We start from the raw sequence: 27,868 nt of genomic DNA, 5'->3' as shown, positions 1-27,868 counted from the left end.
GGTTGACTGGACGGTCCCATTATCACATCGAATCACATAGAAACAGGCCATTTGGCCCAACTGGTCGATCCCGGTGTTTATGCTCCACACGAGCCTCCTCCCTCCCTACTTCATCTCACCCTATCACCATATCCTTCTATTCCTTTCTCCCTCATGTGTTTATCCAGCTTCCCCTTAAATCCATCTACACTATTCACCTCAACTACTCCTTGTGGGAGCGAGTTCCACATTCTCACCACTCTCTGGGTGAAGAAGTTTCTCCTGAATTCGCTACTGGATTTATTAGTGACTATCTTATATTTATGGCCCCCTAGTTCTGGTCTCCCCCACAAGTGGAAACATCTTCTCTATGTCTACCCTATCGAAACCCTTTCATAATTGTAAAGACCTCCATCAGGTCACCCCTCAGTCTTCTCTTTTCTCTGTCCCCTCCCTATCTCTGTAACCTCCTCCAGCCCTACAACCCTCCGAGATCTCTGCTCTCCTCCAATTCTGGCCTCTTGCACATCCCCGATTTTAATCGCTCCACCATTGGCGGCCATGCCTTCGGCTGCCTGGGCCCTGAGCTCAGGAATTCCCACCCTCCGTATCTCCTCCTGAAAACCTCCCTCTTTGACCAAGCTTTTGGTCACCTGTCCTAATCTCTCCTTATGCGGCTCGGTGTCAAATTTTTGTCTGATTTACGCTCCTGTGAAGCGCCTCGGGATGTTAAAGGCGCTATATAAATGCAAGTTGTTGTTTCACTACCGGCCATTCGGTGATACCTTCCAAGACCAATTTCACCCCGCGCCCCTCAGCCCGTCTCGAGACAACGAGGGAATAGAAACACAAGGCAAACTCACTCTGACTTGGCTATATTCGTACTTTGCGATAGTCACTTTGAAGCCATAGACCTCGATGTTCACCAACTTGACGTAGGCCACTCGAGTACTTCCTCGGTTGTCATTCTTGGCCTCGATGTCGAAGGAAGGCAGCGAGGAGTCAGCTCCGCAGCTCTTGGCGATGGTGTAGGTGCAGGTGCCCTGGAAGTCAAAGTTCACCCCGTCGAAGGTGTGGTAATGGGGGTCACCCCACGCCCAGCACACTGCACTGGACTCAGCCTTGCACACAGCACTGCCCTGCAACACGACGCAAAGCTCCTTGCTCCTGCATTTCACACTGGCGCACGGATCTGCGGTGAAGCAGAGGAAGGGGATGAGGAGGGTTTCCCGATCTTACATCCCAACCGTTCGGAGAGTCGCATCGGCCCCCGACCCACCGCTCTGCTCCTCTCATGTTTTTGGTGAGGATTCTGCTCTGAAAGGGTTAAACCCTGGGGAAACATTCTTACTGTGGGCCTCTAGGGTCAGGCTCAAAACACTCCCAGGGCAGGTACAGCACGGGTTGGATACAGAGTAAAGCTCCCTCTACACTGTCCCATCAAACACTCCCAGGGCAGGTACAGGGTTAGATACAGAGTAAGGCTCCCTCTACACTGTCCCATCAAACACTCCCAGGGCAGGTACAGGGTTAGATACAGAGTAAGGCTCCCTCTACACTGTCCCATCAAACACTCCCAGGGCAGGTACAGGGTTAGATACAGAGTAAGGCCCTCTACACTGTCCCATCAAACACTCCCAGGGCAGGTACAGGGTTAGATACAGAGTAAAGCTCCCTCTACACTGTCCCATCAAACACTCCCAGGGCAGGTACAGGGTTAGATACAGAGTAAAGCTCCCTCTACACTGTCCCATCAAACACTCCCAGGGTCAGGTACAGGGTTAGATACAGAGTAAAGCTCCCTCTACACTGTCCCATCAAACACTCCCAGGGCAGATACAGGGTTAGATACAGAGTAAAGCTCCCTCTACACTGTCCCATCAAACACTCCCCGGGGCAGGTACAGGGTTAGATACAGAGTAAAGCTCCCTCTACACTGTCCCATCAAACACTCCCAGGGCAGGTACAGGGTTAGATACAGAGTAAAGCTCCCTCTACACTGTCCCATCAAACACTCCCAGGGCAGGTACAGGGTTAGATACAGAGTAAAGCTCCCTCTACACTGTCCCATCAAACACTCCCGGGGCAGGTACAGGGTTAGATACAGAGTAAAGCTCCCTCTACACTGTCCCATCAAACACTCCCAGGGCAGCTACAGGGTTGGATACAGAGTAAAGCTCCCTCTACACTGTCCCATCAAACACTCCCAGGGCAGCTACAGGGTTGGATACAGAGTAAAGCTCCCTCTACACTGTCCCATCAAACACTCCCAGGGCAGGTACAGGGTTGGATACAGATACGATGGGTTGGGTTGTGAGGGTACGGATTATATTGTAATCCATTGTACAGATTATGCCAATTCCCCTACCCAGCTTCCCCCTCGCCCGTCTCAGATCCTCAGACGCCTCCTGAGACGAGAATCGTTGCTGAGACTCACCTGGGCAGGACCCTGTGCCTTGGCAGCACTGTCACGAGGGACACAACAAGGGTACAAGTAGCATTCAGCCCACCGATGGCAGTGGCATCTCCTTACCTGTAACCGCACCGCCGCCCGCACTCCCCTGACAGCCATAGGCGTTCATGTTGGCGATGCCGTACTTGTAGAGGGCAAAAAGCTCCCCCGACGTTCCCTGAACCACGTGCTTCTCCTCTCCCTTGCCTACTGTGAAGTCCACCCAGGAGTATTCGGTTCCTGTTATGCCCTGCCACCTTATCCCAGCCGGTAGCTCGTGGTTGTCTAGCTTCAGCCGGCCGGTGGCCGAGCTTTTGGCTATGATGCTGATGTAGTTGCTGAAACCCTTGATGCCACGGACGGTGTAGGAGCTGGCGAACTGATCGGTGGGCATGATGTTCATTAGGAACGGGTCAAAACGTATGCCATCCCGGCTGTGACCACCAGGGCTGTAAAACATCACCAGGATCCCCTTCGTGGCGGTGATGCAGATGGGTGTGTTGCGATTCACCCTGAAAGAGATGGACTTCCCAGCCTTGAGACTCTTGGCTCCTTGGTTGTTGCACAGTTGGACCTCAGTGGGTTGGGAGGCCAGCAGATAAACCAGATCATATCTGTCCTGCACAGAGGTGGGGGCCACCATGAAAGAGTTGCCCCACCTGTTCACGGGCGGCAGCTGCTCGTACACGTGGTTGCATCTGTAGCGGTAGGAACTGCACGCGTGCCCAGACATCACAGCCACCGGGAGTTTGGCCACCACCCTGGAGCCTGTAAGGTCCTGAGTGCTTTGGAACTGGACACCCTCATAGGGCTCCAATGAGATCTCCACCGTCGAGCCTGAACGGTAAAGCCTTCCCTGGAACGAAACTGCTTGGGTCAGGTAGACCTGTGCCGTGTTTGCCCGGTCAGTATTGGTGATGGCAAACTCCTTCATCAACCTCCAGGGTCCAGTGGGCGGAGTGAAGACATAATACTCGGTCCCCAGGTCAGGCACCGGGTAAACCACTGAGGCGTCTACCGTCCGGGGTTTGTTGTTGAAGGAGGAAACTGAGATGCTCTTATCTGACTTCACGATTACCGTTTGAGAGGTACAGGAGGTGCCATGGATCTCACTGCCGTTGGGCACCTGGACCGAAGCTGTCTCCCCTTTCCCCAGTAACAGCAACTTCTTGAAGTTGCTTTTGTTCACAGTGACCGTCACTGATGTGGACGCCTCGTATGAGTTGATAACCAGTTCCAACTTGGGGCGGCCGTAGCGGGGAATATAATTCTGCATAAAAGTGGTGACAAATTCTTTGCCCACATGTCCAGCGGTGCAGGCCCCTGCGGTGAGTGAAGAGGGATGTGTTAGCGAGTCGCACAGTCAATTGAAGAGGGAATATGGCAGGAATGCTAAACCTTTATAAATCACTGCTTAGGCCTCAGCTGGGGTGTTGCGTCCAAAGTTTGCAGATGACACGAAACTCGGGAATGTAGGAAACAATGTGGAGGATAGTTACAGACCTCAGGAGGGCAGAGACAGACTGGTGAAATGGGCAGACACACGGCTGATAACATTTAACACAGAGAAGTGTGAAGTGAGGCACTTTGGTAGGAAGAATGAGGAGAGGCAAAATAAACTAAATGGTACAATTTTAAAGGGGGTGCGGGGACAGAGAGACCCGGGGGGTGGGGGAACAGAGAGACCCGGGGGGTGCGGGGACAGAGAGACCTGGGGGTGGGGGACAGAGAGACCCGGGGGGTGCGGGGACAGAGAGACCCGGGGGGTGCGGGGAACAGAGAGACCCGGGGGGTGCGGGGACAGAGAGACCCGGGGGGTGCGGGGACAGAGAGACCCGGGGGGTGCGGGGAACAGAGAGACCCGGGGGGTGGGGGAACAGAGAGACCCGGGGGGGTGCGGGGACAGAGAGACCCGGGGGGTGCGGGGACAGAGAGACCCGGGGGGTGGGGGAACAGAGAGACCCGGGGGGTGGGGGAACAGAGAGACCCGGGGGGGTGCGGGGACAGAGAGACCCGGGGGGTGCGGGGACAGAGAGACCCGGGGGGTGGGGGAACAGAGAGACCCGGGGGTGGGGGAACAGAGAGACCCGGGGGGGTGCGGGGACAGAGAGACCCGGGGGGTGCGGGGACAGAGAGACCCGGGGGGTGCGGGGACAGAGAGACCCGGGGGGTGCGGGGACAGAGAGACCCGGGGGGTGCGGGGACAGAGAGACCCGGGGGGTGCGGGGACAGAGAGACCCGGGGGGTGCGGGGACAGAGCGACCCGGGGGGTGCGGGGACAGAGAGACCCGGGGGGTGCGGGGACAGAGAGACCCGGGGGGTGCGGGTACAGAGCGACCCGGGGGGTGCGGGGACAGAGCGACCCGGGGGGTGCGGGGACAGAGCGACCCGGGGGGTGCGGGGACAGAGCGACCCGGGGGGTGCGGGGACAGAGCGACCCGGGGGGTGGGGGAACAGAGCGACCCGGGGGGTGCGGGGACAGAGCGACCCGGGGGGTGTGGGGACAGAGCGACCCGGGGGGTGGGGGAACAGAGAGACCCGGGGGGTGGGGGACAGAGAGACCCGGGGGGTGGGGGAACAGAGAGACCCGGGGGGTGCGGGGACAGAGAGACCCGGGGGTGCGGGGACAGAGAGACCCGGGGGGTGCGGGGACAGAGAGACCCGGGGGGTGGGGGAACAGAGAGACCCGGGGGTGGGGGACAGAGAGACCCGGGGGGTGCGGGAACAGAGAGACCCGGGGGGTGGGGGAACAGAGAGACCCGGGGGGTGCGGGGACAGAGAGACCCGAGGGGTGGGGGGAACAGAGAGACCCGAGGGGTGGGGGAACAGAGAGACCCGGGGGGTGCGGGGACAGAGAGACCCGGGGGTGGGGGACAGAGAGACCCGGGGGTGGGGGACAGAGAGACCCGGGGGGTGGGGGAACAGAGAGACCCGGGGGGTGGGGGAACAGAGCGACCCGGGGGGTGGGGGAACAGAGCGACCCGGGGGGTGGGGGAACAGAGCGACCCGGGGGGTGGGGGAACAGAGCGACCCGGGGGGTGCGGGGACAGAGCGACCCGGGGGGTGGGGGAACAGAGAGACCCGGGGGGTGGGGGAACAGAGAGACCCGGGGGGAGGGGGAACAGAGAGACCCGGGGGGTGGGGGAACAGAGAGACCCGGGGGGTGGGGGAACAGAGCGACCCGGGGGGTGGGGGAACAGAGAGACCCGGGGGGTGGGGGAACAGAGAGACCCGGGGGGTGGGGGAACAGAGAGACCCGGGGGGAGGGGGAACAGAGAGACCCGGGGGGTGGGGGAACAGAGAGACCCGGGGGGAGGGGGAACAGAGAGACCCGGGGGGCGGGGGAACAGAGAGACCCGGGGGGGCGGGGGAACAGAGAGACCCGGGGGGTGCGGGGACAGAGAGACCCGGGGGGTGGGGGGACAGAGAGACCCGGGGGGGTGGGGGAACAGAGAGACCCGGGGGGGTGCGGGGAACAGAGAGACCCGGGGGGTGGGGGAACAGAGAGACCCGGGGGGGGGTGGGGGAACAGAGAGACCCGGGGGGGTGGGGGAACAGAGAGACCCGGGGGGTGGGGGAACAGAGAGACCCAGGGGTGTTGTACACAAATCTTTGAAGGTGGCAGGTTGAGAAAGCTGACAGAAAGGCTCATGCGATCCTGGGCTTCAGGAACTGTTTCCAGTGGCAGGAGGGTCGGTAACCAGAGGACACAGATTTAAGGTAACTGGCAAAAGGGGGAGATGAGGAGAATGTTTTTTTACGCAGCGACTTGTGATGATCTGGAACGCGCTGCCTGAAAGGGCGGTGGAAGCAGATTCAATAATAACTTTCAAAAGGGAATTGGATAAATACTTGAAGGGGGAAAATTTACAGAGCTCTGGGGAAAGAGCAGGGGGGAGTGGGACTAATTGGATAGCTCTTTCAACGAGCCGGCACAGGCACAATGGGCCGAATGGCCTCCTTCTGAGCTGTATGATGCTATGAAATGTCAGCTTCTGAGATCACATAGTCCACTCACCTCCACCTGGACCAGGACCTCAGGTCCCTCCCACCACACCTGCCACACCTCTTTACATGCAAACTTTATTCATTCCTTTGTCACCTCCAGACACAGCTGTTCCAACACCAGGTACCAGCCCTGACTCAGTGGGTAACAGTCTCGCCTCTGAGTCAGAGGGTCCTGGGTTTGAGCCCCCACTCCAGGACTTGAGCACGGAATCCAGGCCGACATTCCCAGTGCCAGTACTGAGGGAGCGCCGCACTGTCAGAGGGTCAGTACTGAGGGAGAGCCGCACTGTCGGAGGGTCAGTACTGAGGGAGCGCCGCACTGTCGGAGGGTCAGTACTGAGGGAGTGCTGCACTGTCGGAGGGTCAGTACTGAGGGAGCGCCGCACTGTCGGAGGGTCAGTACAGAGGGAGTGCTGCACTGTCGGAGGGTCAGTACTGAGGGAGCGCCGCACTGTCGGAGGGTCAGTACTGAGGGAGTGCTGCACTGTCGGAGGGTCAGTACTGAGGGAGCGCCGCACTGTCGGAGGGTCAGTACAGAGGGAGTGCTGCACTGTCGGAGGGTCAGTACTGAGGGAGCGCCGCACTGTCGGAGGGTCAGTACTGAGGGAGCGCCGCACTGTCGGAGGGTCAGTACTGAGGGAGCGCTGCACTGTCGGAGGGTCAGTACTGAGGGAGCGCCGCGCTGTCGGAGGGTCAGTACTGAGGGAGAGCTGCACTGTCGGAGGGTCAGTACTGAGGGAGAGCTGCACTGTCGGAGGGTCAGTACTGAGGGAGCGCCGCACTGTCGGAGGGTCAGTACTGAGGGAGCGCCGCACTGTCGGAGGGTCAGTACTGAGGGAGCGCCGCACTGTCGGAGGGTCAGTACTGAGGGAGCGCTGCACTGTCGGAGGGTCAGTACTGAGGGAGCGCCGCACTGTCGGAGGGTCAGTACTGAGGGAGCGCCGCACTGTCGGAGGGTCAGTACTGAGGGAGCGCTGCACTGTCGGAGGGTCAGTACTGAGGGAGAGCTGCACTGTCGGAGGGTCACTACTGAGGGAGCGCCGCGCTGTCGGAGGGTCAGTACTGAGGGAGCGCTGCACTGTCGGAGGGTCAGTACTGAGGGAGCGCTGCACTGTCGGAGGGTCAGTACTGAGGGAGCGCCGCACTGTCGGAGGGTCAGTACTGAGGGAGCGCTGCACTGTCGGAGGGTCAGTACTGAGGGAGAGCTGCACTGTCGGAGGGTCACTACTGAGGGAGCGCCGCGCTGTCGGAGGGTCAGTACTGAGGGAGCGCCGCACTGTCGGAGGGTCAGTACTGAGGGAGCGCCGCACTGTCGGAGGGTCAGTACTGAGGGAGCGCCGCACTGTCGGAGGGTCAGTACTGAGGGAGTGCTGCACTGTCGGAGGGTCAGTACTGAGGGAGCGCCGCACTGTCGGAGGGTCAGTACAGAGGGAGTGCTGCACTGTCGGAGGGTCAGTACTGAGGGAGCGCCGCACTGTCGGAGGGTCAGTACTGAGGGAGCGCCGCACTGTCGGAGGGTCAGTACTGAGGGAGCGCCGCACTGTCGGAAGTGCCATCTCTCAGATGAGATGTGAAACCGAGGCCCCGTCTGCCCCTCTCAGGTGGGATGTAAAAGATCCCACGGCCACTATTTTGAAGAAGAGCAGGGGGAGTTCTCCCCGGTGTCTTGGGGCCGATATTTATCCCTCAACCAACATCACTAAAAAACAGATAATCTGGTCATTTATCACGTTGCTGTTTGTGGGATCTTGCTGTGCACAAATTGGCTGCTGCGTTTCCCACATTACAACAGTGACCACACTTCAAAAAGTACTTCATTGGCTGTAAAACGCTTTGGGACGTCCTGAGGTGGTGAAAGACGCGCTAGAAATGGGAGTTCTTTCTATCAATCTGAAGCTTCACATCGGAACAGGAGTAGGCCATTCAGCCCCTCGTGCCTGCTCCACCATTTGATCAGATCATGGCTGATCTGTGATCTAACTCCATATACCTGCCTTTGGCCCATATCCCTTAATACCTTTGGTTGCCAAAAAGCTATCTATCTCAGATTTAAATTTAGCAATTGAGCTAGTATCAATTGTCGTTTGCGGAAGAGAATTCCAAACTTCTACCACCCTTTGTGTGTAGAAATGTTTTCTAATCTCGCTCCTGAAAGGTCTGGCTCTAATTTTTAGACTGTGCCCCCTACTCCTAGAATCCCCAACCAGCGGAAATAGTTTCTCTCTATCCACCCTATCCGTTCCCCTTAATATCTTATAAACTTCGATCAGATCACCCCTTAACCTTCGAAACTCCGGAGAATACAACCCCAATTTGTGTAATCTCTCCTCGTAACTTAACCCTTGAAGTCCGGGTATCATTCTAGTAAACCTACGCTGCACTCCCTCCAAGGCCAATATGTCCTTCCGAAGGTGCGGTGCCCAGAACTGCTCACAGTACTCCAGGTGCGGTCTAACCAGGGTTTTGTATAGCTGCAGCATAACTTCTGCCCCCTTGTACTCCAGTCCTCTGGATATAAAGGCCAACATTCCATTAGCTTTATTGGTTATTTTCTGCACCTGTTGATGACACTTCAATGATCGATGTACCTGAACCCCTAAGTCCCTTTGGACATCCCACTGGTTTTAACTTTTTACCATTTAGAAAGTACCCTGTCACGACAGAGGCCGAGATGCAAGTGAATCAGGGAGTGGGAGAGAACATTGGACTTTCCTCACCAACGGGAGAGACAGGACACTGCCATCGTTTTCAGGGCCGTCTGTCCACCAGAAGCCCATCATCTAACCAGACAGTTCCGTGTGGACTAAAATATCCCAGACATTTAGTGCAACGGCTCCTTTCTTGTTTGAACAGACCTTGCGGTGGTGTGTAATGCAATAAAACGAATTTGCATTTATATAGCGCCTTTCATGACCTCAGGAAGTCCCACAGTACTTAACAACCAACAAAGTACTTTTGAACTGTTGTAATGTAGGAAACGCGGCAGCCTATTTGCGCACAGCAAGATCCCACAAACAGCAATGTGATAAATGACCAGATCATCTGTTTTTTTAGTGATGTTGGTTGAGGGGTAAATATCGGCCCCAGGACACCGGGGAGAACTCCCCCCCCCTGCTCTTCTCCGTAATGGTGGGCCTGGGATCTTTTACATCCACCTGAGAGGGCCTCGGTTTAACGTCTCGTCCGCAAGACGGCACCTCCGACAGTGCAGCACTCTCGGTACGTAAGAATATAGGAGCAGGAGTAGGCCATTCGGCCCCTCGAGCCTGCTCCGTCATTCAGTCAGATCATGGCTGATCTTCGACCTCAACTCCACTTTCCCGCCCGATCCCCATATCCCTTGATTCCCCGAGAAATGAAGAAATTATTCCATAAATGAAGGGTAAGAACATAGACTATGAGAGCAAACTAGCAAAAAATATAATAAACAGATTGTAAGAGCATCTGTAAAAAGGAAGAGAGTAGCAAAAGTAAACTTAGGTCCCTTAGAGGCTACCACTGGGGGAGTGTCGGCCTGGATTATGGGGCTCAAGTCTCTGGAGTGGGGGCTCGAACCCACGACCTTCTGACTCAGAGGCGAGAGACACTGAGCTGCAGCGCACAACTGAAATTAATTTTCCAAAATTCCCTAGATTCTGGATGGGTCCCATCAGATTGGAAAATAGTGAATGTAATTCCTCTATTCAAGAAAGGGGGGATTCAGAAAACAGGAAACTACAGGCCAGTTAGCTTAACATCCATCATAGGGAAAATGCTAGAATCTATTATTAAGGAGGTTATAGCAGGGCACTTAGAAAATCTCAATGCAATGAGGCAGAGTCAACACGGCTTTGTGAAAGGGAAATGGTGTTTGACTAATTTATTAGAGTTCTTTGAGGAAGTAACAAGCAACGTGGATAAAGGGGATCCTGTGGTTGTACTTGGATTTCCAGAAGGCTTTTGACAAGGTGCCACATCAAAGGCTACTTCACAAAATAAGAGCCCATGGTGTAGGGGGGTAACATATTAGCATGGATAAAGGATTGGTTAGCTAACAGGGAACAGAAAGTAGGCATTTTTTTTATTCGATCATGGGATGTGGGCGTCGCTGGCGAGGCCGGCATTTATTGCCCATCCCTAATTGCCCCTTGAGAAGGTGGTGGTGAGCCGCCTTCTTGAACCGCTGCAGTCCGTGTGGTGACGGTTCTCCCACAGTGCTGTTAGGGAGGGAGTTCCAGGATTTTGACCCAGCGACGATGAAGGAACGGCCGATATATTTCCAAGTCGGGATGGTGTGTGACTTGGAGGGGAACGTGCAGGTGGTGTTGTTCCCATGTGCCTGCTGCCCTTGTCCTTCTAGGTGGGAGAGGTCGCGAGTTTGGGAGGTGCTGTCGAAGAAGCCTTGGCAAGTTGCTGCAGTGCATCCTGTGGATGGTACACACTGCAGCCACTGTGCGCCGGTGGTGAAGGGAGTGAATGTTTAGAGTGGTGGATGGGGTGCCAATCAAGCGGGCTGCTTTGTCCTGGATGGTGTCGAGCTTCTTGAGTGTTGTTGGAGCTGCACTCATCCAGGCAAGTGGAGAGTATTCCATCACACTCCTGACTTGTGCCTTGTAGATGGTGGAAAGGCTTTGGGGAGTCAGGGGGTGAGTCACTCACCACAGAATACCCAGCCTCTGACCTGCTCTTGTAGCCACAGTATTTATATGGCTGGTCCAGTTAAGTTTCTGGTCAATGGTGACCCCCAGAATGTTGATGGTGGGGGATTCGGTGAAGGTAATGCCATTGAATGTCAAGGGGAGGTGGTTAGATTCTCACTTGTTGGAGATGGTCAATGCCTGGCACTTGTCTGGCGCGAATGTTACTTGCCACTTATCAGCCCAAGCCTGGATGTTGTCCAGGTCTTGCTGCATGCGGGCTCGGACTGCTTCATTATCTGAGGGGTTGCAAATGGAACTGAACACTGTGCAATCATCAGCGAACATCCCCATTTCTGACCTTATGATGGAGGGAAGGTCATTGATGAAGCAGCTGAAGATGGTTGGGCCTAGGACACTGCCCTGAGGAACCCCTGCAGCAATGCCCTGGGGCTGAGATGATTGGCCTCCAACAACCACTACCATCTTCCTTTGTGCTAGGTATGACTCCAGCCACTGGAGAGTTTTCCCCCTGATTCCCATGGACTTCAATTTTACTCGGGCTCCTTGGTGCCACACTCGGTCAAATGCTGCCTTGATGTCAAGGGCAGTCACTCTCACCTCACCTCTGGAATTCAGCTCTTTTGTCCATGTTTGGACCAAGGCTGTAATGAGGTCTGGAGCCGAGTGGTCCTGGCGGAACCCAAACTGAGCATCGGTGAGCAGGTTATTGGTGAGTAAGTGCCGCTTGATAGCACTGTCGACGACACCTTCCATCACTTTGCTGATGATTGAGAGTAGACTGATGGGGCGGTAATTGGCCGGATTGTATTTGTCCTGCTTTTTGTGGACAGGACATACCTGGGCAATTTTCCACATTGTTGGGTAGATGCCAGTGTTGTAGCTGTACTGGAACAGTTTGGCTAGAGGCGCAGCTAGTTCTGGAGCACAAGTCTTCAGCACTACAGCCGGGATGTTGTCGGGGCCCATAGCCTTTGCTGTATCCAGTGCACTCAGCCGTTTCTTGATATCACGTGGAGTGAATCGAATTGGCCGAAGACTGGCTTCCGTGATGGTGGGGATATCGGGAGGAGGCTGAGATGGATCATCCACTCGGCACTTCTGGCTGAAGATGGTTGCAAATGCTTCAGCCTTGTCTTTTGCACTCACGTGCTGGACTCCGCCATCATTGAGGATGGGGATGTTCACAGAGCCTCCTCCTCCCGTTAGTTGTTTAATTGTCCACCACCATTCACGACTGGATGTGGCAGGACTTCAGAGCTTTGATCTGATCCGTTGGTTGTGGAATCGCTTCGCTCTGTCTATAGCATGTTGCTTCCGCTGTTTAGCATGCATGTAGTCCTGAGTTGTAGCTTCACCAGGTTGGCACCTCATTTTTAGGTACGCCTGGTGCTGCTCCTGGCATGCTCTTCTACACTCCTCATTGAACCAGGGTTGATCCCCTGGCTTGTTGGTAATGGTAGAGTGAGGAATATGCCGGGCCATGAGGTTACAGATTGTGCTGGAATACAATTCTGCTGCTGCTGATGGCCCACATGGATGCCCAGTTTTGAGCTGCTAGATCTGTTCTGAATCTATCATATTTAGTACGGTGACAGTGCCACACAACACGTTGGATGGTGTCCTCAGTGCGAAGACGGGACTTCGTCTCCACGAGGACTGTGCGGTGGTCACTGCTACCGATACTGTCATCGACAGGTAGATTGGTGAGGACGAGGTCAAGTAGGTTTTTCCCTCGTGTTGGTTCGCTCACCACCTGCCGCAGGCCCAGTCTTGCAGTTATGGATACGGTAGCATAGTGGTTATGTTAATGGACTAATAATCCAGAGTCATGAATCATTGTCGTAAAAACCCATCTGGTTCACTAACCCCCTTCAGAGAAGGAAACCTGCCGTCCTTACCCGGTCTGGCCTATATGTGACTCCAGACCCACAGCAGTGTGGTGATTCTTAATTGCCCTCTGAAATGGCCTAGCAAGGCCACTCAGTTGTAAAATCTCACTACAGAAAGTCACATTAAGAATAAAACCGGACGGACCACCCGGCATCGGACCACTAGGCACCGGACACGACAACGGCAAAACAAGCCCAGTCGACCCTGCAAGGTCCTCCTCACTAACATCTGGGGACTTGTGCCAAAATTGGGAGAGCTGTCCCACAGCCTGACATAGCCATACTCACAGAATCATATCTTTCAGCCAACGTCCCAGACTCTTCCATCACCATCCCTGGGTATGTCCTGTCCCACCGGCAAGACAGACCCACCAGAGGTGGCGGTACAGTGATATACAGTCAGGAGGGAGTGGCCCTGGGAGTCCTCAACATTGACCCCAGACCCCATGAAATCTCATGGCATCAGGTCAAACATGGGCACGGAAACCTCCTGCTGATTACCACCTACCGTCCTCCCTCCGCTGATGAATCAGTCCTCCTGCATGTTGAGCACCACTTGGAGGAAGCACTGAGGGGAGCAAGGGCACAAAATGTACTCTGGGTGGGGGACTTCAATGTCCATCACCAAGAGTGGCTCGGTAGCACCACTACTGGCCGAGCTGGCCGAGTCCTGAAGGACATGGCTGCCAGACTGCAGCATAAGTGGGTCATTTTCAGGTCGGCAAGATGTAACGAGTGGAGTACCACAGGGATCAGTGCTGGGGCCTGAGGCATTTACAATCTATATCAATGACTTGGATGAAGGGACTGAATGCATGGTTGCTAAATTTACTGATGACACAAAGGTAGGTAGGAAAGTAAGTTGTGAAGAGGACATAAGGAGTCTGCAAAGGGATATAGATAGGGTAAGTGAGTGGGCAGAAATTTGGCAGATGGATTATAATGTGGGAAAATGTGAACTTGTCCACTTTGGCAGGAGGAATAGAAAAGCTGTGTCCCCATGTAGCAGTCTCTCTCAGCGTCCCCCTGTACCTCAGAGTTCTGCAATCTCTCTCCATTTTAATAATATACTGCTTTTCTATTATTGGTTCCCAAACCAATCGCAACGAGCAGCTAGCGGCGGGGTGCTTTTCGATTGGGTGAAGTTCTTGCCCCAATCTGTAGGTTGTGGTGGCGTGAATTTTGATTTGTTTGAGATTTGCGGCAATCAGGATAAGCCAATAGTGTTAAAGTGTCTCTGATTGGTGCCTGAGGAATTTCTGCCAATCAGGATTTGTTGCCCCAGAGACATTTCCCCCCACACCCTGCAGTCACATGTCTGCTGTGCCCATCCCCCCCCCAAACCCACCCCTCATCCCTCATCCCCCACTCCTCATCCCCCCAAACCCATCCCACCCACCCATCCCACCCAAACCCACACCCATCCCCCACCCCCCATCCCCCACCCATCCCACCCAAACCCACACCCATCCCCCACCCCCCACCCATCCCACCCACCCATCCATTCCCCATTCCCCCACCCCATCCCCCCCAAACCCACCCCCTCACACCCATCCCCCACCCCCATCCCCCACCCATCCCCCACCCACCTCCCCATCCCCCATCCATCCCCCTCCACCCATCCCCCCACAAACCCACCCTTCAAACCCATCCCCCACCCCCCATCCCCCACCCATCCCCCACCCACCTCCCCATCCCCCATCCATCCCCCTCCACCCATCCCCACAAACCCACCCCTTCAAACCAATCCCCACCCCCCATCCCCCACCCACCTCCCCATCCCCCATCCATCCCCCTCCACCCATCCCCCACAAACCCACCCCTTCAAACCCATCCCCCACCCCCCCATCCCCCACCCACCTCCCCATCCCCCATCCATCCCCCTCCACCCATCCCCCACAAACCCACCCCTTCAAACCCATCCCCCACCCCCACACCCACCCATCCCCCAGCCACCTCCCCATCCCCCACCCACCTCCCCATCCCCATCCATCCCCCTCCACCCATCCCCCACAAACCCACCCCTTCAAACCCATCCCCCACCCCCACCCACCCACCCATCCCCCAGCCACCTCCCCATCCCCCATCCATCCCCCTCCACCCATCCCCCACAAACCCACCCCCTCAAACCCAACCCCCACCCCCCCATCCCCCACCTCCCCACCCACCCATCCCCACCCACCTCCCCATCCCCCACTCATCCACCCCCCCGCCCCCCACTCATCCACCCGCCCGTCCCCATCCCAACCACCCACACCCCCATCAACGGACCCACCCACCCATCCCCCCCAGAGATCCACCCACCCCCCAAACACCCACCCCCCATCCACCACCCACCTGCCCATCGCCCACCCACCTGCCCATCGCCCACCCACCTGCCCATCGCCCAGCTGCCTTTAATTAATTGGATGGTTTCTCACTGGAGTGAAATTTCTGATAAATTTAGAGATTTTTCAGCCAGAAACAGACGTTGAAAGTAATTGGTGGATTTTCATTCAGTGTTTGAGATCAGCCACTTACCGAAGAGACAGGCCGCAGAAATGTACAGGAACGTCGTGGTGCCCATCCCTGAAATAGAGAACACTCAATGGAGATGGAAGATCAGCCACGTTTCTCACCCACATCCCAACCCCTCGCCCACCCACCCATCACCCACCCACCCCTCGGTCATTGCCCACTCACCCCTCGCCCACCCCTCTCCCATCCTCCACTCGGTCATTGCCCACTCACCCCTCGGTCATCGCCCACTCACCCCTGGCCCACCCTCCCCTCGGTCATTGCCCACTCACCCCTCGCCCACCCTCCCCTCGGTCATTGCCCACTCACCCCTCGCCCACCCACCCCTCGGTCATCGCCCACACACCCACCCCTCGACCACCCTCCCCTCGGTCATTGCCCACTTACCCCTCACCCACCCTCCCCTCGGTCATTGCCCACTCACCCCTCTCCCACCCTCCCCTCGGTCATTGCCCACCCTCCCCTCGGTCATCACCCACTCACCCCTCGCCCACCCTCCCCTCGGTCATCGCCCACTCACCCCTCGCCCACCCACCCTTCGCCCACCCACCCCTCAGTCATTCCCCACCCACCCCTCGCCCACCCTCCCCTCGGTCATCGCCCACCCACTCACCCCTCGCCCACCCTCCCCTCGGTCATTGCCCACTCACCCCTCGCCCACCCCTCGCCCACCCTCCCCTCGGTCATTGCCCACTCACCCCTCGGTCATTGCCCACTCACCCCTCGCCCACCCTCCCCTCGGTCATCGCCCACTTACCCCTCGCCCACCCTCCCCTCAGTCATTGCCCACTCACCCCCACCCCCACCCCTCGGTCATCGCCCACCCACTCACCCCTCGCCCACCCTCCCCTCGTTCATTGCCCACTCACCCCTCGCCCACCCTCCCCTCGGTCATCGCCCACTCACCCCTCGCCCACCCACCCCTCGGTCATCGCCCACTCACCCCTCGCCCACCCACCCCTCGGTCATCGCCCACTCACCCCTCGACCACCCCCCCCTCGGTCATTGCCCACTTACCCCTCACCCACCCTCCCTCGGTCATTGCCCACTCACCCCTCTCCCACCCTCCCCTCAGTCATTGCCCACCCTCCCCTCGGTCATCACCCACTCACCCCTCGCCCACCCTCCCCTCGGTCATCGCCCACTCACCCCTCGCCCACCCACCCACCCCTCAGTCATTCCCCACCCACCCCTCGCCCACCCTCCCCTCGGTCATCGCCCACCCACTCACCCCTCGCCCACCCTCCCCTCGGTCATTGCCCACTCACCCCTCGCCCACCCCTCGCCCACCCTCCCCTCGGTCATTGCCCACTCACCCCTCGGTCATTGCCCGCTTACCCCTCGCCCACCCTCCCCTCGGTCATCGCCCACTTACCCCTCGCCCACCCTCCCCTCAGTCATTGCCCACTCACCCCACCACCACCCCTCGGTCATCGCCCACCCACTCACCCCTCGCCCACCCTCCCCTCGGTCATCGCCCACCCACTCACCCCTCGCCCACCCTCCCCTCGGTCATTGCCCACTCACCCCTCGCCCACCCCTCGCCCACCACCCTCGCCCACCCTCCCCTCGGTCATTGCCCGCTTACCCCTCGCCCACCCTCCCCTCAGTCATTGCCCACTCACCCCACCCCCCACCCCTCGGTCATCGCCCACTCACCCCTCGCCCACCCATCACTCAGCCTCCAGTAACACTGGGAGCCCCTTCAGACTGCCCGGGGATTATTACCCTCCCGTAACACTAGGGACACACCCCCCCCCCCCCGGTGGGGACAGACCCCCCCCCCCCGGTGAGGACAGACCCCCCCCCCCCCCCCCCCCGGTGAGGACAGACCCCCCCCCCCGGTGAGGACAGACCCCCCCCCCCCCCCCACGGTGAGGACAGACCACCCCCCCCCCCCCCCGCCCCCCCGGTGAGGACAGACCCCCCCCCGGTGAGGACAGACCCCCCCCCCCCCCCGGTGAGGACAGACCCCCCCCCCCCCCCGGTGAGGACAAGACCCCCCCCCCCCCCCGGTGAGGACAGACCCCCCCCCCCCCCGGTGGGGGGACAGAGACCGCCCCCCCCCCCCCGGCGGGGACAGAGACCCCCCCCCCCCCGGCGGGGACAGAGACCCCCCCCCCCCCTTCGGGGACAGACCCCCCGGTGGGGACAGAGACCCCCGAGATTTACCGAAGCAGCAAAAACACCGCGTGGAATAAACTCCTCGGAATGAATGGGAAATTGACAGGAAGAAAAAAGGGAAAGTGAGAGAGATAGAAGGTGGAAAGAGAGAGAGAGAGAGAGAGAGGGGGAGAGAGAAGAGAGGGGGGTGGGGGGGGGGGGGGGGGAGAGAGAGAAAGGAACGGAGAGAAAGCGGAGAGCAGTCACTCCCGGGCTCTCACTGACCTGGAACAGGAGCAGCTCCTGGGACACAATGTAAAGATCGCGGTCACAATAGTATGAATGATATTAGTTAGAGGGAGAGCGAGGGTGTGAGAGAGTGAGTGTGAGGGAAGGGGAAGAGAGAGAGAGAGGTACAGGCAGAGAGAGGCAGAAAGGGACAAAGAGAGAGAGGATCAAACAGAAAGAGGGGGTACAGAGGGAGATGGGGGGTACAGATGGGGAGAGGGGCTACAAATAGGGATATGGTACAGGGAGAGAGGGGGTGCACACACAGGGAGAGAGAGGGGGGGTGCACACACAGGGAGAGAGAGGGGGTACACACACAGGGAGAGAGAGGGGGTACACACAGGGAGAGAGAGGGGGTACACACACAGGGAGAGAGAGAGGGAGTGCACACAGGGAGAGAGAGAGGGAGTGCACACACAGGGAGAGAGAGGGGGTACACACAGGGAGAGAGAGGGGGTACACACACAGGGAGAGAGAGGGGGTACACACAGGGAGAGAGAGGGGGTACACACACAGGGAGAGAGAGAGGGAGTGCACACAGGGAGAGAGAGAGAGGGAGTGCACACAGGGAGAGAGAGAGGGAGTGCACACACAGGGAGAGAGAGGGGGGTACACACAGGGAGAGAGAGGGGGTACACACACGGAGAGAGAGGGGGGTACACACAGGGAGAGAGAGGGGGTACACACACAGGGAGAGAGAGAGGGAGTGCACACAGGGAGAGAGAGGGAGTGCACACACAGGGAGAGAGAGGGGGTACACACAGGGAGAGAGAGGGGGTACACACACAGGGAGAGAGAGGGGGTACACACACAGGGAGAGAGAGGGGGTACACACAGGGAGAGAGAGGGGGTACACACACGGAGAGAGAGGGGGTACACACACAGGGAGAGAGAGAGGGAGTGCACACACAGGGAGAGAGGGGGGGTGCACACACAGGGAGAGAGAGAGGGAGTGCACACACAGGGAGAGAGAGGGGTGCACACACAGGGAGAGAGAGGGGGTACACACAGGGAGAGAGAGGGGGTGCACACACAGGGAGAGAGAGGGGTGCACACACAGGGAGAGAGAGGGGGTACACACACAGGGAGAGAGAGGGGGTGCACACACAGGGAGAGAGAGGGGGTGCACACACAGGGAGAGAGAGGGGTGCACACACAGGGAGAGAGAGGGGGTACACACACAGGGAGAGAGAGAGGGTGCACACACAGGGAGAGAGAGGGGGTACACACACAGGGAGAGAGAGGGGGTGCACACACAGGGAGAGAGAGGGGTGCACACACAGGGAGAGAGAGGGGGTGCACACACAGGGAGAGAGAGGGGGTGCACACACAGGGAGAGAGAGGGGGTAACAGAGAGAGAGGGAACTCACATTCGGAGGTGTGATTAACGAGCTGAGCCGAAGCTTTGAGTTACGATGCAGTTTGAGACTCAGTCCCTATTTACGCTCCATCTCTCTCTCAGCGTCTCACCTTGCACCGCTCGGGTGCGAGAGTCCAACGCGAGGACCTGTGGAGTTTGGGACATCCCCCCCAGTACTGTGGGGGACCCTGCCCTCCTCCCCTCCCCTCCTCCCCTCCCCTCTCCTCCCCTCCCCTCCCCTCCTGCCCTCCTCCCCTCCCCTCCTGCCCTCCTCCCCTCCCCTCCTGCCCTCCTCCCCTCCCCTCCTGCCCATTGGGATCTCGCCACTCTCTGACCCGCGGCTCCATCACTCCCAATGGAAGTTGAGGACTTACCTGAGTCCAGACTCCCGGCTGGGTGGAGCCCGGGTTAGCCCAGCAAACCCTTTATACCTGACCGGGTCTGGTCTGTCCTCCTACACCAGCCAATCCCGGGCCAGGGCACGGCTCCCGGATCTGGGATTCACTTTCTCATTCCACCCGAGTCAACAGCGAATGTTGTCCAAGAGGGAGGCGAGATCTCCCCGGGGGTGGGCGGGAGTTACTGGATCTGCGCTGCAGGTGGGACCGAGAGTTTAACACATCGAGAGCTCACTCCAGCTTCACACCGCCGGCTGGGTAAAAAATCGCGTTCAGTCCAGAGAGAGAGTCCAGGGAGAGAGTCCAGTGTCCAGTGTCCAGGGAGAGAGTCCAGGGAGTGAGTCCAGTGTCCAGGGAGTGAGTCCAGTGTCCAGGGAGCGAGTCCAATGTCCAGGGAGTGAGTCCAGTGTCCAGGGAGCGAGTCCAATGTCCAGGGAGTGAGTCCAGTGTCCAGGGAGTGAGTCTAGTGTCCAGGGAGAGAGTCCAGGGTCCAGGGAGTGAGTCCAGTGTCCAGTGTCCAAGGAGAGAGTCCAGGGAGTGAGTCTAGTGTCCAGGGAGAGAGACCAGAGTCCAGGGAGAGAGTCCAGAGTCCGGGGAGAGAGACCAGAGTCCAGGGAAAGATTCCAGTGTCCAGGGAGTGAATCCAGGGAGAGAGACCAGAGTCCAGGGAGAGAGTCCAGAGTCCGGGGAGAGAGACCAGAGTCCAGGGAAAGATTCCAGTGTCCAGGTAGTGAGTCCAGGGAGTGAGTCTAGTGTCCAGGGAGTGATTCTAGTGTCCAGGGAGTGAGACCAGAGTCCAGGGAGTGAGTCCAGGGAGTGAGTCCAGTGTCCAGAGAGAGAGTCCAGGGAGTGAGTCTAGTGTCCAGGTAGTGAGTCTAGTGTCCAGGGAGTGAGTCCAGGGTCCAGGGAGTGAGTCTAGTGTCCAGGGAGTGAGTCCAGGGTCCAGGGAGTGAGTCTAGTGTCCAGGGAGTGAGTCCAGGGTCCAGGGAGTGAGTCTAGTTTCCAGGGAGTGAGTCCAGGGTCCAGGGAGTGAGTCTAGTGTCCAGGGAGTGAGTCTAGTGTCCAGGGAGTGAGTCTAGTGTCCAGGGAGTGAGTCCAGGGTCCAGGGAGTGAGTCTAGTGTCCAGGGAGTGAGTCCAGGGTCCAGGGAGTGAGTCTAGTTTCCAGGGAGTGAGTCCAGGGTCCAGGGAGTGAGTCTAGTGTCCAGGGAGTGAGGCTAGTGTCCAGAGAGTGATTCTAGTGTCCAGGGAGAGAGTCCAGGGTCTAGGGAGTGAGTCTAGTGTCCAGGGAGTGAGTCTAGTGTCCAGGGAGAGAGTCCAGGGTCCAGGGAGTGAGTCTAGTGTCCAGGGAGTGAGTCTAGTGTCCAGGGAGTGAGTCTAGTGTCCAGGGAGTGAGTCCAGTGTCCAGGGAGTGAGTCTAGTGTCCAGGGAGTGAGTCCAGGGTCCAGGGAGTGAGTCCAGGGTCCAGGGAGTGAGTCTAGTGTCCAGGGAGTGAGTCCAGGGTCCAGGGAGTGAGACCAGAGTCCAGGGAGTGAGTCCAGGGAAAGAGTCCAGTGTCCAGAGAGAGAGTCCAGGGAGTGATTCTAGTGTCCAGGTAGTGAGACCAGGGTCCAGGGAGTGAGACCAGAGTCCAGGGAGTGAGACCAGAGTCCAGGGAGTGAGACCAGAGTCCAGGGAGAGAGCCCATTGTCCAGGGAGAGGGTCCATTGTCCAGGGAGAGAGTCCATTGTCCAGGGAGAGAGTCCAAAGTCCAGGGAGAGAGACCAGAGTCCAGGGAAAGATTCCAGTGTCCAGGGAGTGAATCCAGTGAGAGAGACCAGAGTGCAGGGAAAGAGTCCAGGGAGTGAGTCCAGGGTCCAGGGAGTGAGTCCAGGGTCCAGGGAGTGAGACCAGAGTCCAGGGAGAGAGACCAGAGTCCAGGGAGAGAGACCAGAGTCCAGAGAGTGAGTCCACGGTCCAGGGAGTGAGGCCAGAGTCCAGGGAGTGAGTCCAGGGTCCAGGGAGTGAGGCCAGAGTCCAGTGTCCAGAGAGAGATTCCAGGGAGTGAGTCCAGTGTCCAGGGAGAGAGTCAAGGGAGTGAGTCCAGTGTCCAGGGAGTGGGTCCAGGCTCCAGGGAGCGAGTCCAATGTCCAGGGAGAGAGTCCAGGCTCCAGGGAGTGATTCTAGTGTCCAGGGAGTGAGTCTAGTGTCCAGGGGGAGAGTCCAGGGTCCAAGGAGTGAGTTCAGTGTCCAGGGAATGAGTCCAGTGTCCAGGGAGAGAGTCCAGGCTCCAGGGAGCAAGTCCAGGGTCCAGGGAGTGAGTCCAGTGTCCAGGGAGTGAGTCCAGGGTCCAGGGAGCGAGTCCAGGGTCCAGGGAGTGAGTCTAGTGTCCAGGGAGTGAGTCCAGGGTCCAGGGAGTGAGTTCAGTGTCCAGGGAGTGAGTCCAGGATCCAGGGAGTGAGACCAGAGTCCAGGGAGTGAGTCTAGTATCCAGGGAGTGAGTCTAGTATCCAGGGAGTGAGTCTAGGGTCCAGGGAGTGATTCTAGTGTCCAGGGAGAGAGTCCAGGGTCTAGGGAGTGAGTCTAGTGTCCAGGGAGTGAGTCTAGTGTCCAGGGAGTGAGTCCAGTGTCCAGGGAGTGAGTCCAGTGTCCAGGGAGTGAGTCCAGTGTCCAGTGTCCAAGGAGAGAGTCCATGCAGTGAGTTTAGTGTCAAGGGAGGGAGACCAGAGTCCAGGGAGAGAGTCCAGAGTCCGGGGAGTGAGTCCCGGGTCCAGGGAGAGAGTCCAGGGAGTGAGTCCAGTGTCCAGGGAGAGAGACCAGAGTCCAGAGTCCGGGGAGAGAGACCAGAGTCCAGGGAAAGATTCCAGTGTCCAGGGAGAGAGACCAGAGTCCAGGGAGAGAGTCCAGAGTCCGGGGAGAGAGACCAGAGTCCAGGGAAAGATTCCAGTGTCCAGAGAGTGAGTCCAGGGAGTGAGTCTAGTGTCCAGGGAGTGATTCTAGTGTCCAGGGAGTGATTCTAGTGTCCAGGGAGTGAGTCCAGGATCCAGGGAGTGAGACCAGAGTCCAGGGAGTGAGTCCAGGGAGTGAGTCCAGGGAAAGAGTCCAGTGTCCAGAGAGAGAGTCCAGGGAGTGAGTCTAGTGTCCAGGTAGTGAGACCAGAGTCCAGGGAGTGAGTCTAGTGTCCAGGGAGTGAGTCCAGGGTCCAGGGAGAGAGACCAGAGTCCAGGGAATGAGTCCAGGGAGTGAGACCAGAGTCCAGGGAGTGAGACCAGAGTCCAGGGAGTGAGTCTAGTGTCCAGGGAGAGAGACCAGAGTCCACGGAGTGAGTCCAGGGAGTGATTCTAGTGTCCAGGGAGTGAGCCCAGGGTCCAGGGAGTGAGTCCAGGTTCCAGGGAGAGAGACCAGAGTCCAGGGAGTGAGTCCAGGGAGTGATTCTAGTGTCCAGGGAGTGAGGCCAGAGTCCAGGGAGTGAGTCCAGGGAGTGAGTCCAGGGAAAGAGTCCAGTGTCCAGAGAGAGAGTCCAGGTAGTGAGTCTAGTGTCCAGGGAGTGAGTCCAGGTAGTGAGTCCAGTGTCCAAGGAGTGAGTCCAGTGTCCAGGGAGTGAGTCTAGTGTCCAGGGAGGGAGACCAGAGTCCAGGGAGAGAGACCAGAGTCCAGGGAGAGAGACCAGAGTCCAGGGAGAGAGACCAGAGTCCAGGGAGAGAGACCAGAGTCCAGGGAGAGAGACCAGAGTCCAGGGAGAGAGACCAGAGTCCAGGGAGAGAGACCAGAGTCCAGGGAGAGAGACCAGAGTCCAGGGAGAGAGACCAGAGTCCAGGGAGAGAGACCAGAGTCCAGGGAGAGAGACCAGAGTCCAGGGAGAGAGTCTAGTGTCCAGGGAGTGAGTCTAGTGTCCAGGGAGTGGGTCTAGTGTCCAGGGAGTGGGTCTAGTGTCCAGGGAGGGAGACCAGAGTCCAGGGAGAGAGACCAGAGTCCAGGGAGAGAGACCAGAGTCCAGGGAGAGAGACCAGAGTCCAGGGAGAGAGTCTAGTGTCCAGGGAGTGAGTCTAGTGTCCAGGGAGTGGGTCTAGTGTCCAGGGAGTGGGTCTAGTGTCCAGGGAGGGAGACCAGAGTCCAGGGAGAGAGACCAGAGTCCAGGGAGAGAGACCAGAGTCCAGGGAGAGAGACCAGAGTCCAGGGAGAGAGACCAGAGTCCCGGGAGAGAGACCAGAGTCCAGGGAGAGAGACCAGAGTCCAGGGAGAGAGACCAGAGTCCAGGGAGAGAGACCAGAGTCCAGGGAGAGAGACCAGAGTCCAGGGAGAGAGACCAGAGTCCAGGGAGAGAGACCAGAGTCCAGGGAGAGAGACCAGAGTCCAGGGAGAGAGACCAGAGTCCAGGGAGAGAGACCAGAGTCCAGGGAGAGAGACCAGTGTCCAGGGAGAGAGTCCCTGGAGTGAGTCCAGAGTCCAGGGAGTGAGTCCAGGATCCAGGGAGTGAGACCAGAGTCCAGGGAGTGAGTCCAGGGAGTGAGTCCAGGGAAAGAGTCCAGTGTCCAGAGAGAGAGTCCAGGGAGTGAGTCTAGTGTCCAGGTAGTGAGACCAGAGTCCAGGGAGTGAGTCTAGTGTCCAGGGAGTGAGTCCAGGGTCCAGGGAGAGAGACCAGAGTCCAGGGAATGAGTCCAGGGAGTGAGACCAGAGTCCAGGGAGTGAGACCAGAGTCCAGGGAGTGAGTCTAGTGTCCAGGGAGAGAGACCAGAGTCCACGGAGTGAGTCCAGGGAGTGATTCTAGTGTCCAGGGAGTGAGCCCAGGGTCCAGGGAGTGAGTCCAGGTTCCAGGGAGAGAGACCAGAGTCCAGGGAGTGAGTCCAGGGAGTGATTCTAGTGTCCAGGGAGTGAGGCCAGAGTCCAGGGAGTGAGTCCAGGGAGTGAGTCCAGGGAAAGAGTCCAGTGTCCAGAGAGAGAGTCCAGGTAGTGAGTCTAGTGTCCAGGGAGTGAGTCCAGGTAGTGAGTCCAGTGTCCAAGGAGTGAGTCCAGTGTCCAGGGAGTGAGTCTAGTGTCCAGGGAGGGAGACCAGAGTCCAGGGAGAGAGACCAGAGTCCAGGGAGAGAGACCAGAGTCCAGGGAGAGAGACCAGAGTCCAGGGAGAGAGACCAGAGTCCAGGGAGAGAGACCAGAGTCCAGGGAGAGAGACCAGAGTCCAGGGAGAGAGACCAGAGTCCAGGGAGAGAGACCAGAGTCCAGGGAGAGAGACCAGAGTCCAGGGAGAGAGACCAGAGTCCAGGGAGAGAGTCTAGTGTCCAGGGAGTGAGTCTAGTGTCCAGGGAGTGGGTCTAGTGTCCAGGGAGTGGGTCTAGTGTCCAGGGAGGGAGACCAGAGTCCAGGGAGAGAGACCAGAGTCCAGGGAGAGAGACCAGAGTCCAGGGAGAGAGACCAGAGTCCAGGGAGAGAGACCAGAGTCCAGGGAGAGAGACCAGAGTCCAGGGAGAGAGACCAGAGTCCAGGGAGAGAGACCAGAGTCCAGGGAGAGAGACCAGAGTCCAGGGAGAGAGACCAGAGTCCAGGGAGAGAGACCAGAGTCCAGGGAGAGAGACCAGAGTCCAGGGAGAGAGACCAGAGTCCAGGGAGAGAGACCAGAGTCCAGGGAGAGAGACCAGAGTCCAGGGAGAGAGACCAGAGTCCAGGGAGAGAGACCAGAGTCCAGGGAGAGAGACCAGTGTCCAGGGAGAGAGTCCCTGGAGTGAGTCCAGTGTCCAGGGAGTGAGTCCAGTGTCCAGGGAGAGAGTCCAGTGTCCAGGGAGAGAGTCTAGTGTCCAGGGAGAGAGTTCAGAGTCCAGAGAGAGAGTCCAGAGTCCAGGGAGAGAGACCAGAGTTCAGGGAGAGTGTCCATGGAGTGAGTCTAGTGTCCAGGGAGTGAGTCCAGAGTCCAGAGAGAGAGTCCAGAGTCCAGAGAGAGAGAGTCCAGAGTCCAGGGAGAGAGTCCGGTGTCCAGGGAGAGAGTCCAGAGTCCAGAGAGAGAGAGTCCAGAGTCCAGAGAGAGAGTCCAGAGTCCAGAGAGAGAGAGTCCAGAGTCCAGGGAGAGAGTCCGGTGTCCAGGGAGAGAGTCCAGGGTCTAGGGAGTGAGTCTAGTGTCCAGGGAGTGAGTCCAGAGTCCAGAGAGAGAGTCCAGTGTCCAGAGAGAGAGAGTCCAGAGTCCAGAGAGAGAGTCCAGAGTCCAGAGAGAGAGAGTCCAGAGAGAGAGAGTCCAGAGAGAGAGAGTCCAGAGAGAGAGAGTCCAGAGAGAGAGAGTCCAGAGAGAGAGAGTCCAGAGAGAGAGAGTCCAGAGAGAGAGAGTCCAGAGAGAGAGAGTCCAGAGAGAAAGAGTCCAGAGAGAGAGAGTCCAGAGAGAGAGAGTCCAGAGAGAGAGAGTCCAGAGAGAGAGAGTCCAGAGAGAGAGAGAGTCCAGAGTCCAGAGAGAGAGAGAGTCCAGAGTCCAGAGAGAGAGAGAGTCCAGAGTCCAGAGAGAGAGAGAGTCCAGAGTCCAGAGAGAGAGAGAGTCCAGAGTCCAGAGAGAGAGAGAGAGAGAGTCCAGAGTCCAGAGAGAGAGAGAGTCCAGAGTCCAGAGAGAGAGAGAGTCCAGAGTCCAGAGAGAGAGAGAGAGTCCAGAGTCCAGAGAGAGAGAGAGTCCAGAGTCCAGAGAGAGAGAGAGTCCAGAGTCCAGAGAGAGAGAGAGTCCAGAGTCCAGAGAGAGAGAGTCCAGAGTCCAGAGAGAGTCCAGAGTCCAGAGAGAGAGAGAGTCCAGAGTCCAGAGAGAGAGAGAGAGAGTCCAGAGTCCAGAGAGAGAGAGAGTCCAGAGTCCAGAGAGAGAGAGAGTCCAGAGTCCAGAGAGAGAGAGAGTCCAGAGTCCAGAGAGAGAGAGAGTCCAGAGTCCAGAGAGAGAGAGAGAGTCCAGAGAGAGAGAGAGAGAGTCCAGAGTCCAGAGAGAGAGAGAGTCCAGAGTCCAGAGAGAGAGAGAGTCCAGAGTCCAGAGAGAGAGAGAGTCCAGAGTCCAGAGAGAGAGAGAGTCCAGAGTCCAGAGAGAGAGAGAGTCCAGAGTCCAGAGAGAGAGAGAGTCCAGAGTCCAGAGAGAGAGAGAGTCCAGAGTCCAGAGTCCAGAGAGAGAGAGAGTCCAGAGTCCAGAGAGAGAGAGAGTCCAGAGTCCAGAGAGAGAGAGAGTCCAGAGTCCAGAGAGAGAGAGAGTCCAGAGTCCAGAGAGAGAGAGAGTCCAGAGTCCAGAGAGAGAGAGAGAGTCCAGAGTCCAGAGAGAGAGAGAGTCCAGAGTCCAGAGAGAGAGAGAGTCCAGAGTCCAGAGAGAGAGAGAGTCCAGAGTCCAGAGAGAGAGAGAGTCCAGAGTCCAGAGAGAGAGAGAGTCCAGAGTCCAGAGAGAGAGAGAGAGTCCAGAGTCCAGAGAGAGAGAGAGTCCAGAGTCCAGAGAGGGAGAGAGTCCAGAGTCCAGAGAGAGAGAGAGTCCAGAGTCCAGAGAGAGAGAGAGTCCAGAGTCCGGAGAGAGAGAGTCCAGAGTCCAGAGAGAGAGAGTCCAGAGTCCAGAGAGAGAGAGTCCAGAGTCCAGGGAGTGAGACTAGAGTCCAGGGAGTGAGGCCAGTGTCCAGGGAGTGAGTCTAGTGTCCAGGGAGAGAGTCCAGAGTCCAGAGAGAGAGAGTCCAGAGTCCAGAGAGAGAGAGTCCAGAGTCCAGGGAGTGAGACTAGAGTCCAGGGAGTGAGGCCAGTGTCCAGGGAGTGAGTCTAGTGTCCAGGGAGAGAGTTCAGAGTCCAGAGAGAGAGTCCAGAGTCCAGGGAGAGAGACCAGAGTTCAGGGAGAGTGTCCATGGAGTGAGTCCAGTGTCCAGGGAGTGAGTCCAGAGTCCAGAGAGAGAGTCCAGAGTCCAGAGAGAGAGTCCAGAGTCCAGAGAGAGAGTCCAGAGTCCAGAGAGAGAGAGTCCAGAGTCCAGAGAGAGAGTCCAGAGTCCAGAGAGAGAGAGTCCAGAGTCCAGGGAGAGAGTCCGGTGTCCAGGGAGAGAGTCCAGGGTCCAGGGAGTGAGTCTAGTGTCCAGAGAGAGAGTCCAGAGTCCAGAGAGAGAGTCCAGAGTCCAGAGAGAGAGAGTCCAGAGTCCAGAGAGAGAGAGTCCAGCGTCCAGAGAGAGAGAGTCCAGAGTCCAGAGAGAGAGTCCAGAGTCCAGAGAGAGAGAGTCCAGAGAGAGAGAGTCCAGAGAGAGAGAGTCCAGAGAGAGAGAGTCCAGAGAGAGAGAGTCCAGAGAGAGAGAGT

At 57.9% G+C, this 27,868-nt stretch overlaps 1 protein-coding gene across 1 annotated transcript in view; it reads right to left on the bottom strand.

Moving 5' to 3' along the window:
* The window catches only part of LOC137306257 (IgGFc-binding protein-like), a 52,324-nt gene extending 36,788 nt beyond the window's left edge, over window positions 1–15,536 (bottom strand). Inside the window, 3 exon segments of the mRNA XM_067975411.1 lie at window positions 843–1,171; window positions 2,513–3,754; window positions 15,489–15,536. Coding sequence (XP_067831512.1) covers window positions 843–1,171; window positions 2,513–3,754; window positions 15,489–15,534 — 1,617 coding nt within the window. The 5' untranslated portion in view covers window positions 15,535–15,536.
* Window positions 15,537–27,868: the final 12,332 nt, after the last annotated feature.

Source organism: Heptranchias perlo, chromosome 42, assembly GCF_035084215.1.
Source record: "Heptranchias perlo isolate sHepPer1 chromosome 42, sHepPer1.hap1, whole genome shotgun sequence".
NCBI classification, from domain to species: Eukaryota; Metazoa; Chordata; class Chondrichthyes; order Hexanchiformes; family Hexanchidae; genus Heptranchias; species Heptranchias perlo.
The sequence above is the reverse complement of the archived record's forward strand: the minus strand, read 5'-3'. Positions and strand labels throughout refer to the sequence as shown.